The sequence below is a fragment of the Teleopsis dalmanni genome, chromosome 2, assembly GCF_002237135.1.
Source record: "Teleopsis dalmanni isolate 2A chromosome 2, ASM223713v2, whole genome shotgun sequence".
NCBI lineage: Eukaryota > Metazoa > Arthropoda > Insecta > Diptera > Diopsidae > Teleopsis > Teleopsis dalmanni.
The window spans coordinates 30,137,007-30,150,264 of record NC_051847.1 but is presented as its reverse complement, the minus strand read 5'-3'; the positions used below and the strand labels follow the sequence as shown (position 1 = coordinate 30,150,264).

Genomic DNA, 13,258 nt, shown 5'->3' with positions numbered 1-13,258 from the left:
GCTTAATGGATTTTGTAAATGACGTTGAAAATTTTTTTGTCACTTCGTTATTTACTATATTTATTTTTTTATTTTTATTTGTATTTATTTATTTATTTAATTTTATTAATACATGAAAAATATATATATTACACATAATATATTTAGATTCATGAAAATTACAATTAGTCAAATTTATTCATTTCGTGACTTAATAAATTTTAGGTATGGATACATATTTTTACAAAAAGTGTAAAATATGTTTATTTTATTTATATATTTTTATTTTTCTTGAATTACAGTCTTATCAGTTACATAAACTCAAATCCATACTCATATTACGACAATTCATCCTTATTTCCTGTAGAGAATTTGCGCCTACTTTCACACATAATTAATCTCCCTAAAATTATTATTATGTCTTACCTATTGTTATTGTTGTGATAATTTATAAATATTAATATTACCATACATCCATTCAAAATTAGAAAATTTTTGCTAAGGCCTTCTCAAGGGTGGTTAATACTTACACAACGCGGAATCCTTAAAGGCTATCAAATTACGGTAAAGAAGTTATTTTTAAAATATTAAATGTACTGAAATATTATAACTTAATTTATCACGTTGTTATTGTAATTATTGTGTTGTGTTGTGTAATTATTATATTACTCATTTACACACTTTTAGTTTAATATAATTTTGCGTACTATGTTGCAAATCGAATAAACTCTATTTACTCTATTTTATTCTGTAGGAATACCCAGGAGCTATAGCGCGGTAAAACAACTTAATAAAACAGTAACTAAAGATTAATTTTTGAAACATAAATCTTTTTATGAAATAAACTGTTTCCAGTATTTTTTTTTTTTGCCATCCACAGAATGTTTCACTTTTTTATAACAATTAAATATTAAAAAGATCAATAGGAATCACATTAAAACACATACGTCTACTTTTCATAACTTTATCTCCGGAGTCAATTAAGAGGATGTCCGGAGTATATGTCATAATTTTTGAGGTAAATAGAAAATTGTACAAATAAACTATATTTGGGCCCAAACCCAACCATATTTGAAAGGATTCCGGTAAGTCAATTGGGCTGAAATAACGTTCAATAGAAAAACCATCTCAAAAACTAGTTTTAAAAAATTTTTATTGCAATATCTCTTCTGGTTTAAAAAATTTCGAATTTTGATCAGCTAAATTCTGTTTTGCCGCACTCTGCGTTATCGTAGCTAGATCTGAGAAATGTTTTCAATTATAATATTCAACTCGGTACTTATGGGGAACGTATGGTATAGCTAACCTCTACAGGCGTGCGCTAGAAATTGCTTATAAAAATTTAAAGGTCTTAGCTGCTAAGATGAAAGACAGAATAAATCATTTTTAAACTAAGTAAGGGATCTCAAAATCTGGTCATTGTAGTAAATGTCCATAGGTGGACAATTACAAGTACTTTAGAGTGTCGTTAATTTGTTACTGACTTTTAAGACAGTCTTCGTATTTGCTCTTTAGTATTTATTTTAATTAATTAATTTTAATTTATTAAAATATGGATTGTATACAAATAACTCTTTTCCAATATATCTAAAATAAATAATAAAACCCACACAATTGATCACATAATCATTTTTTCAATACAAGATTTCTCATTCTTGGTGTTCTTTGCTTGCTAATATAATTTTTCACTGGGGCTTCATTTTACAAACGTTGCAACTGTGAAGTCTGAAATCAAATCCGTTTATCAGCATAATTTATTACTCTTCGTAGTTTCACACTCAAATTGCATTAAAGTAAAATAATATTTTTAACTTATTTAAAAATGCATAAAGAAATATCCGGTGCTAAAATCGGCACAGGAGTACGAATTTCATAAATTTGCGGCAAATGATAGTAGCGTGTAGTATTCATTGGGTATTCGCTTGAAAAGACTTTCTGAATGGTTTAAAGTTACTTCAAATATTTATGTATGAATGCGAATATCTTTTACTTAAGCAACTTTATTTCCAAATATATGATTGATAAAGTTTAGCTAGAATAATATGATTAGTCAACATCACATAGATGAATGTAAAATAATAAACTTATATTGGATGTAAAAGCTATCAGTTAGAAATATTGTATAAAAACAAAAAAAAACTAATCAATCGAGAAAAAGAAAGTTAGCTCTGACTTCATCGTAGTTCCAATATTCGTGGGCGTTTATATATACAATATATTGTCATGACAGAAACAGTTATTTCCTCCACCCGTCAGGTATCGGTAACATTAAAACAGCCACTGCACCATTTTTAATAATTAATAATTAAGAGGATGTTAAAAGTATACCTACACATCAAGTACCTTTACTCCTACTTATCTACACCTATCCAATTATGTATTCCTTACTTATAATATTTTTTTTCAACTACAATATATATTATATGAAGTAAGCTTAAGGTAGGGTTAATATGGATTGCGAGGCATGCTTGAATCCAAGGTAATGAAACAGCAAACAAAATCACAAGAAGCGCGGCTTTAATGATAATTGGCCTAAAACTCTTCTGCGCTTTAAGCAAAGGAACTCCATCCCTTTTTATGAGCAGCGCACAGAAAAAGAAAGAGAAGAGTTACCAAGACTATTACAATCTGAACTGCTTTAAGGAACTTACAACCTAAAATGCTTTAAGGATTGCATAAAACTAACAAAGGATAACTTAAGTATTATTACGGGTAATACTAACCGGTCATTGCAAATTGAATAATCACCAAACAAAGTTAAGAATCCAATTCAACTCGAACTACAGTAGGGAAGATCGAAAAACCGCATCCTATGTGCTAGAGGAATATCCAACAATGATACAAAAGCGAAAAAAAGACCTAGGAGAGTATTTTATAGATCATAGTGAATTAAGGCTAGGAAATATAGGCTCTATACTATCTTTGATGGCAGAAACCGGACTTGGAGAAACCATCTAATCCAATAAAACGGCAGAATAGATCTTTTAGATCGCAGTGCACTATCCCTTATCCAAATAATAACAAAGTTAAGGTACTAGCTGTACATATATCTATAAAAATATTTTTATATACTTGTATATGTATATTAATATATTTTTGGTGGTTATTTATTATGAGTCCATTCATAAGGGGTCCGCAATCAACTTTATCATTTATACACTACTTGTCAGAACTATGTTTGCTTTTTTTATGGCATGTTTATAAGAAGAAATCCGCAGTTTAGTCGTCGGTGATTTTCCATCACTATAACATGGTTTCTATCCAGCATATCTTAAACCATTACCTCATTTTAGCATCTCAGGTGGCTCAGCAACTTTGGTGTTTATACAACCACAACAAAACTTGGTACATCGCTTTGAAAACATTCCATATGATGGCCAGAGCTTTAGTTTTTCATAAATTTGTACTTGATCAATACCCGAAAATCTTCATTCTCCATATCTTAAATATCTAGTATCTTTATTTCTTTTATGGTCCTAGTGAATCAGCACCTTTGATGCTCTCACAACTACAACAAAACTCGCTAAAACACTTTTAAAATATTCCAGTTGATATCTCGATAGAACACTTTTAAAATATTCCATATCTTAAATATCTAAAATCGTATTTTATTTATGACCCTAGCGGCTCAGCACCTTTGGTACTACCTACAACCACAACAAAACTCGATAAAACACTTTTAAAATATTCCAGATGATAGTGCAGGGGCTTTACATTCATATATATTCATTTCGTTTTAGTACATTTTTTTCATAAACTTGTACTTAATCATTCCCGAAAATCTTCTTCCTCCTTATCGAAAATATGTAGAATCGTTATTTCAATTAAAGTCCTAGCTGCCCAGCACTTTTGGTACTAATACTAGCTACTTGGTACTAGCGGCTCATCTGGATGATAGTGCAGGGACTTCACATCCCTTATTCACTTTTTTTTAGAATCATATTATCTTCCATTTCACAAATTTATGCTTAATCAGTTCCAAAAACTCTTCTTTCTTTATTTAAGCGAGTTCATCGCAACTTGTGCATGTTAAATAGTCGTCAAAGCAAACGAAACTCCTTGGGTGCAGTAAACTACACTTGAGTTTGTTAATATTGTCGGATTAAAAAAAATACAATATTATATTAAAACTTATTTAGTGCAATTATCCAAAAACTCTAGTAAAGTAGTTATCAGCAAATTCATTTTCTAGTTTAGTTTTGCCATGAGCCTTTATCGTTCTATCTGAACTGAAACAATTTTAAGCTGTAGGCTCAATATTGCTAATTAAATTTGATTGGTACAAATTAACAAATACACAAAATTAGCAACCAAAATATTTTCTTTTATAAATTTAATATATTTACAATAATTTATTAAAATGAACAATTGCAGTCCAAAACTGAAATTTTAGATTCTGAAATTCAAATAAATTATTACTGTCGACAGTAATTTTACAAAACATCAATTAAAGCAGAGTTGATTGAAAGCAAGGCTATCAATTTGAGCAGTGGGGGTATTTTCGATTAGTTAGCTAAAATTTCAGATTATTTAAATAATTATAACCTAAAACATGCGTTTCCAACCTTCATTGAAAAAAAGATTGAAAAATTGCACAGCTCACATAACAGTGATGTAAGCGAGTTTGCTTTGGGCAGTTGTTGTAACACTGATAGAGAACAATGTTGCCACATAAAATAAAACTATGAAACTATATCAAATTGACAAAATTACGAATTTTAATTTAAATATTTTAAATTTTCCATTTTGTTACAATAACCCTCTAGCAATTGATACCCTTAGACAAATAATTTTAATTTTTTAATAACACTTTTAATTAGATCTTCAATTAATACTTTTAATTCCTATGAAAGGTCGATAACCCAAACAAATAAAGATGAGAAGAATATAATATAAACATAACGCAAAAATTTTTTTTATTATATTTTTATTTTCTGTATATTCTAATATAATTTTCATTAACCCCATGCACTCTCCTCACAGTTTCTTATATACCTCTACAGGGAATATCTGATATGCGCAACCAGTATTTAGAGAACAATTCTTTTGTGTGTTCTGTGCTTCTCTTGACAATTAAAGATATAAACATTTTTATATCACTTTTGGCTTTTTTGCTCTATTTTTATCCTTAAAATTTGTAGCATTCAACAAAGATCATCAATTATAGTAGATAAAATTTGAAGGTGCTAAGAAGTAGCAATTAAATTTTAATTCTAAAAAAATTAATAAAATTAAGAGAATAATGCAGTTAACAGAAAGTTAACGGAACTACTCTATAAAAATATCTGAAATAGTCATGCAATATATGTACTATATATACGATATCATATCATATCATATTTGTGGCAGTTATAATTTAATAGTTAAAGCAAAACGGTTTTTAGCCTGAAATACATTAATAAATAACTCTGTCTCTTATACAGAAATATATACTCGTATCTGCCCTTATAGCTTTAATTGCTGTTTAAATCAAATATCTACCGATCGATTCACATTTTAATACAAATATAGAATAAAAATTGCAATTTATTTTCATTATTATATCATTCCCTCGAGAAATATTTTGTGGCATCATTTCATTTTAGCTAATATTTATTAAAATAATTTTATAAAATAAATTAAAGCAGTTCTCTTTGAGGAATCGTGACTGAACTCGTAATTATATCATAAAAACGTTCTATAAAAAATTAAAAAAAAGAAAAATAATCTTAACAATTCTAGTAATATCAAATTTTAATTATAATTTAATATTACTATGTTAGTATCTCACGTTGTTCTGACGTTTCAAGTCAATATATCCAAATTCTATACGCGCATTATATTGTTCATCAATCGCATTTTCCCTTATATATTTTCTCTATATATTTCTATATATAATCCGATGACAACAAAACATAGAGGCAGACCGAAGCTGAGATGGAAGGAAAACATGTACGAGGACGCGAGAAAGCTTGGAGTTCTGAATTGGAAAATAACTGCACAAGATCGAAGTAGATGGAGGCAGGTTGTGAATGAGGCCAAGGTTAACACTGGACTATAGTACCAAATAAGAAGAAGAATACATTTTCAGTAATAGCATTCCTAACATGAAAATATAATTGTGATAAAATATAGGCCATAGAGTTAATGAGACGTTTGAGCTCGTGTTCTAAAAAACCTCTTGTCATATAAACTAATTTGATGATCCTGATAGAACTAACGGTCGTATGATGTTAGAACTTGGACATTGACGTAGGTTTAATAAAAAATAAGAGATTAATGCATTAAATAAAATAAACCTCTTCTGTAAGATTAGGCATTGTTAGTCTTACTAACGATATTTAGACCATTTTCGAGAGTAAGCCAATAAATAATAGAAAAAACTCAATTAGGCTTATATTTCCAATTAATCCGTTTTTATTTTCAACCTAATCTTGATTTGATGTAAAAATTATCCAACTTTTGCATGGTTTCGGAATAATATTAATTATCCAATTCTTCAAAATATCTCCCAATATCATTTATTAGTTACTCTCAAATAGTAAATCTTTTTGTCCTTAACTATTTTTTCAGATACAAAAATAGGAAACACTTCTAGGAGACTACATTATACATTTTAGGTAGTAATTGCTATTGATTATTTAGTTTGATAGAAGTAAATATATATGGATTATACCATATCAACCCAAAAAAACTTTAACTACTGTATCACGATTTTCTTCTACTTCTATTATTTCGACTGCTCCCTCATATCGATTGTGTTGCAGTGAATCAATGTAGAACTTCAACTGAATTACATTTTTTAATCATTGTTACAGGGACGCGCTTATGATTCATAGTGACCCAGCACGGTACCCAACTTGTTCAAAAGTAATGTCGCAAGACATTGCTTTTCAATACTCGCGGCTTTTCCAATAACTTATTAACTTGGCATAACATCTTTAAGTCCTAAACTCAGTTGATATAATACCAATACAGAACCAACTTTAGTTAGAATCTTTGATATATACCATATATATGAATCACTTAATACTAAAGAAACCGGTGCTTGATTAACTTATTAATTTTGTTAATCCCGCATTTTAATTATGATATCTGCTACAATAAATATATACATACATATAGGTTTATGTTTTGTTTGTTTTTTGTCATTGTCAATACATTCATCATGAATCTTTTGAGATTATTATGAATGAAATATTCAGTATTTTTGGACACTTACACACCACAAACAAAATTTTATGAATCAAACGTACTTGTAAATTATATCTAAAATACGTGTATACCACAGCAATGCACACTTAAAAATAGAACTCAGAAGTACGCATTATTTATCATTTTTCGAATGTAATTCTTCAGATACTTCAAATCTTAAATACATACAATTGTGTTTAAGCATCCAAAAAAAAAACATACATATATATATAGATGTGTATATTTATTCATTTTATTTTGTATAAGAATTGCGAGACGATGAAATTTTTCCAACTTACAAACTAGCGTATCTATCTCTTCAATATCAAATCTCGAGGATAGATTTTTCTTAGTTGAAATTTTTAGAAGTTGACAAAAAATAAAATTTATTTGTTTACATTTTTCGAATAATGAAAGACTACGAAAGGTGAACGCCCACCATTATTGCTGCTAATAATGTTTCTATGATTATGTTGTAGATTTTATTAAATAAATTTTTTTTTTAACTACTACTATATGCAGACTGATATATAAATAATTGTGAGAGTTTTCCTTTTGTATTAAACTTAAAACGTAATAATTCTTTTAAACAAATTTTTTATTTATTTTAGTTTTAATATCAAAAGTGAATTTGAAATTAGTTCAGGCAATAAATTTACCTAATAAATGAATGACTTAGTGTTTTAATGAGCAAATGTTATCATTAGGTACTATCCTGATGATAACTATGGAATATAGTTGAAATATCGGTTCAAATACAATCTTTTAACAAAGCATAAAAATTTTTAAAAAACGTATTATTTAACTATTGACCAACTAGTGAATGACAATAAATATGTATATCTAATGTATATAGGGATCCAGTTGACCCGAGTAAATAAACAAAAGCTTGTTGCAATTGAGTTCCAGTTGATGCCAATTGAGATTCAAAGCTTTCAAATATGTGCTGGGTGTCCTATTTCTTCTGCTAGACATAGAATACAACTCACTTGTTGGTTCTATACAAACTTCAATGTTCGGAGCTTTTATCTTATTCACTTCCACTTTAGATTTATTTGTAATGGGACTATGAATTACTGAAATTTATATTCCTATTTCTATTAAAAATAATTTAAACTTAATCAGTAAAGAAATGGTACTAACACTAGTGCTCCATACTGTTCGAACCTTAGTTCAAGTAAATTCAAATTTGAACAATTGAATTGAAGATTTTAAATATTTAAAGATTATCGAACTATTTCATGATATTCGAGCTCCTCAAAAATATTTGACCTATTCAAAAATATATGAGCTAATCAAAAATATTCGAGCTAATCAAAAATATTCGAGCTATTCAGTAATATTCACACTACTCAAAGATATTGGACCTCATCAAAAGTATGTGAACACTCAAAATAATTCGAGCTCATAGAAATATGCGAACCATTCGAAAATAATTGAGCTACTCGAAGTCGTTTTAGCTACTTGTAGATATTGGATCTAATCGGAAATATTAGAGCTAATCAAAGATATTTAATCTATTCGAAAATATACGAACTAGTCAAAGATATCGAGGCTAATAAAATATATATTCAAACTACTCAAATATATTCGATCTCATCGAAAATATGTGAGTCACTCAAAGATATTCGAGCTACTCGAGAACATTTCACTAACTTGAAGATATTGGAACTAATTGAAAATATTTGAATTAATCAAAGATATTTAGTTTAATCGAAATATACGAACGAATTGAAAATATTTGAGCTACTCAAAAATATACGAACTAATCGAAGATATTGAAGATAATCGAAAATATTCGAACTGCTCAAAGACATTACAGCTTTTCGAAGACAATGGATCTAATCAAAATTAGTCACTCTGCACGAAGATATTCCTATTGCTGGAAGATATTGTAGCTACGCGAAGATATTGTAGCTACTCAAAGATATAGTAGCTACTCCAAATTATTCGAACTACTCGTGGATTTTCGAGTTACTCGAATTCATTCTTGTAAATATCAAATTACATGAATTCATTTTAACTACTCGTTGATTTTCGACTTACTAGAATATTATTATTTAATATTATTATTTATTTTTATTTATTATCATTATATTTTATTTATTATATTTTTCAAGCTACCGAAAGATATTCGAACAACTCAAATATATTAGAGCTCCTCGAAGATTTTGTTCGCTATTGTACTACTCAATACAAAAGGCGTCTTAACCTGAACTTTAAGTTTTATAAATGATATTATTATATTATTAAAAAATTATTTTACAATACAGTGTGTATTATTGTTACGGTTTTATTATTTTCATGTTATTGGTATAGTCCTATTAATTGGAATTGGAGATAGAGTAAGAAAATTATAAGATTATTTAAGAAACATAATATGTTAGGTAATAGCAAAAACAGTTTATAATTAAAATTGTAACAAAATTCTTTTTTCGCTATTAGTTATTTTAAATATTTATCGATATAAATATGCACACATATATAGTATATATACTGAACGATACAATCAGAACAAACAACAGATAATATTACCCTCTATTACATTTGAATTTATTAACAGTTGTGTTTAGATATTATATACACGTATATAGATCTAGTATTTCAAATTGTTTAAAATGTAGCAAGGGTGTGATAACTTGGTCACGTAGCTTAGGCTATTCTTTATTACAAATATAAAACATTTCCGAATAATCCAAATACAATATTAAAAACAGAAACAAAAGTAAAAACAGGCTACCTTACATGGGTTGATGAACCTATTAAGGCCAATCTTCGACCTTTATAGGAAGCGTGTCAGAGGATCGAACAATACTATTTGTTCATGTTCTGTTCTATTTTTTTATTCGCTTGGTTAGTTTGTCGTTAGCAATATATTTCAATAAACTGTTTCTTTCTTCTATTTTTCTATCCTTACAATCTTAAATGAACCAGTGCTTCCCTAACTTTCCAATGTGCCTAAAATAAATCCATAGAATGTGGCGCCCTTCTAATCACGAAAATCTCTCAACTTATTTCAAGTCAGCCTATTAGAAATCAATCAAATTATCTCAGCGGTATTGGAAGCCATTAAATATTACACCACCTTTGTCAGTCCCAAACTTCGACTTTGCTTACTTTTTGCACTTCATTCTAGCTCGCAGACAATTAAAACATAATAATCTACTAAAAATAAACAAACCCTGATTTTGATCACTCTTCAATAATCAGACCGCCTTCTGATTGGTTCAGCCTGATTCTAATTACTAAAATATAAATTTGACCCTGTCTCTTTAATAGCTTATAATTTATTCCTTAGAGAATATTTTGGTTGCTTAATGTCTCGCACCTACTGAATTATTCCATTTACCGCAAACAAAAAGTACACTGTATATATCTAGTTAAATAGTTTATGAATATAGCACAAAGGTGCTGTGATAAAAGCACTACAAAAAAACCTTAGAAGTAACTATATAAGAACTCAAATACAGCGTAGTAAATGTTGTATAAAATGTATTAATTTAATATAAACAAATCATGTTATGGGCATTTACGTAGGAATTTGTCCAGAATGCCATTAGTATAAGCGTGCTCGACAATTGAAATGGTTCCTAGGTTTCTATATAATTTGATTGTCATAAATAAATTTTATATTTATACTTAATAATATACATATTGTTACGAATTTGCCTTTTTCAATTCGTTCCCGATTCTCCCGGTCGTCTCACTGGATTGTCAATAATTCCACAAATGCCAAAAATAACAGTGTCAGTTTAGTTGTTAACAACTCCGTGCATCCACGCTGTTATCTCGTACAAAATAACTGAAACTATAGCTCGAACTCAAATCTACGAACTGAAACTGCCAACTAGCTGACCCAACTTCTATTTCTGAAATAATATCTCTGACATTAGTTTTCTTTATTCCTGTCAGTTTTTCCGAGTTGCTACGATTTGCTACATTGTCTCAAACTAAATTTGTCAAAATATATTATAAAAAACTTATTATATTATAAAAAACTTTTTATATTAAAAAAATTTATTGGTTGCAGAGCACAGGCGAAACCGCAGGGCGGACTAGCTTGCCAATGAATGCACTCTGCTTCGTTCATTTGTCTGATAATGATATTCGACTTATAACGACCAAACTAACAAACAAGCTAGACACATCTAAGTACAGCTAAACCATTTTGACCAGATGAACCCTCCTGTCTGATCTGAAGATTGACCTGGTTCAATCTGAACCTGAAATGTTTCAGGCAGCTGCTTCAACTAAAGCGTAACTAGCTCAGCCCTACGGTATCTGATAGGTTACTGCTTGCTAAAAAGACATTCTGTGAAATTGGGTTTACCTCATAATGACTTTTGTCAAAGTTTTAACTCTGCAGATGAATTGGACACTTTCCTCCACCTCATATTTGAGAATCTATTGCTGTCTAGGAAGAAAGTTCAAATAGTCGATGATGGAGCTGTCATTCTGCAAATTGAGAAAGTTGGCAAAGTTGGTCAGGTTCACTTGTACTTGAATAGTGAATTATGCCTTGCGGCATTGTTCGTAGCTTGAGTACTGTGTTCCTCATGGAGGAGGACTCTTATTCATTATACTCTTATTCATTATACCATTATTTATATTTGCATTACATAGGCTTTGGGCAAAAGAACGGCATACTGTTGTTGATTTATATTCACTTTATACAAGTTTGTAGAAAGCTTGAAGTAGTTAAGTAACTTACAATAGATAAGTAGTCAGTTTTCATAGTTTCACTTTTAAGCCATATTGGAATTGCCGCTTCAACCTAACCTAACTTAACGCAATTTTATAATATTCTATTCTAGACTTCACAATATCTTTATACTACTTAAGGAAAATGAAAATAATGTTTAATAATTAAGCTTAAAATATTTATTATTAATTTAATTTTTTGCACTGACCTTAATTTCATCAGTAGGAAGTTCCTTTTTTATTGTCACTGAATTTGTTGCTAAATTCGTTGCATCTGAAGTTGTAGCAACTGTTGTTGGCGGTGTAATACTAAGTGGTGAGGTCTTCGTCGACATTATTTCTTAGTTTTTTAAAGAACTTTGGTGGATTAATTTTTATAACTAAAAAATATTAATATTTCAATATTAAATAAATCAAATTCAACTTTTTTTTTTTGATTTTTAATTAATAAGATATTTTTATATTAAAAGCATGTGGTTTGTCATTCGATTTTTTTTGAATATATATTAAAAGTTTATTTGTTTTACATATATTAAAAATTATAGTTATTATTTTTAATTTGTAAATATAATTTTTATTTTTTCTTTTATTTTCCCTAACAGTTCTCTTTTTTTATATAGACATACTTTTATTTACGTATATTATAATTCAAATACCTTATCTTAGTATTATAGTATTTATATATAATGTTATATATGTTATATATATTATATATATATATATAGAATATAATATAATAATATATACTATATATATTATAGTATAGTATATAACTTTTATTTATTTTATATAATATATATTTATAAAAAAATAAGTAGTAATAAGATTATTAAAAAATTAAATTAATCAATAGCAATAGCAAAAGCCTTAGCTCATGAACTTTTATAATTAGCAATTATTTCAGCAATTGTCAATAATTATTAATCAATTATTATTAATTAAAAATTAATTAACTAATTATTATAAATTTTGAGTTCATTAAGAGCTTATACACAGTTAACTTGTAACAAAAAAGTTGTTAATTGATAGTATTGGTTAAATCTATAAATTTTTTATGATTTAAAAAAAAGTTTTTAAACTAATTATTAAAACAAAATTAAAGTCATATGATAAGTTTAGTTACTTGGTGTTATGAAGATACATTATCTTGTATTCATAAGTTATTAAATATTAAAATAATTAAATTAATTTATTAATCAACTAACAATTAATTAATCAACTATTAATTAAATAAATAAAATATTTAATTAAAAGAAAAATAATTGTTTTATATATTTTGTTACAAATAATTTCAAAAATATTTTTAAATTTAAAAAAAAAAATTATCTAAAGTATACAACCGTTTACATTAGATACAATTAAAAATCTCTCGGTAGAAAACAAAAATTCTAACTTCTCTTTCCAT

At 27.9% G+C, this 13,258-nt stretch overlaps 1 protein-coding gene across 1 annotated transcript in view; it reads right to left on the bottom strand.

The window, feature by feature from the left end:
• Positions 1-12,227, bottom strand: part of LOC119680229 (sine oculis-binding protein homolog) — a 45,303-nt gene extending 33,076 nt beyond the window's left edge. The window contains exon 1 of the mRNA XM_038092942.1: positions 12,063-12,227. Coding sequence (XP_037948870.1) covers positions 12,063-12,188 — 126 coding nt within the window. The 5' untranslated portion in view covers positions 12,189-12,227. The remainder of the gene's footprint in view (positions 1-12,062) is intronic.
• Positions 12,228-13,258: the final 1,031 nt, after the last annotated feature.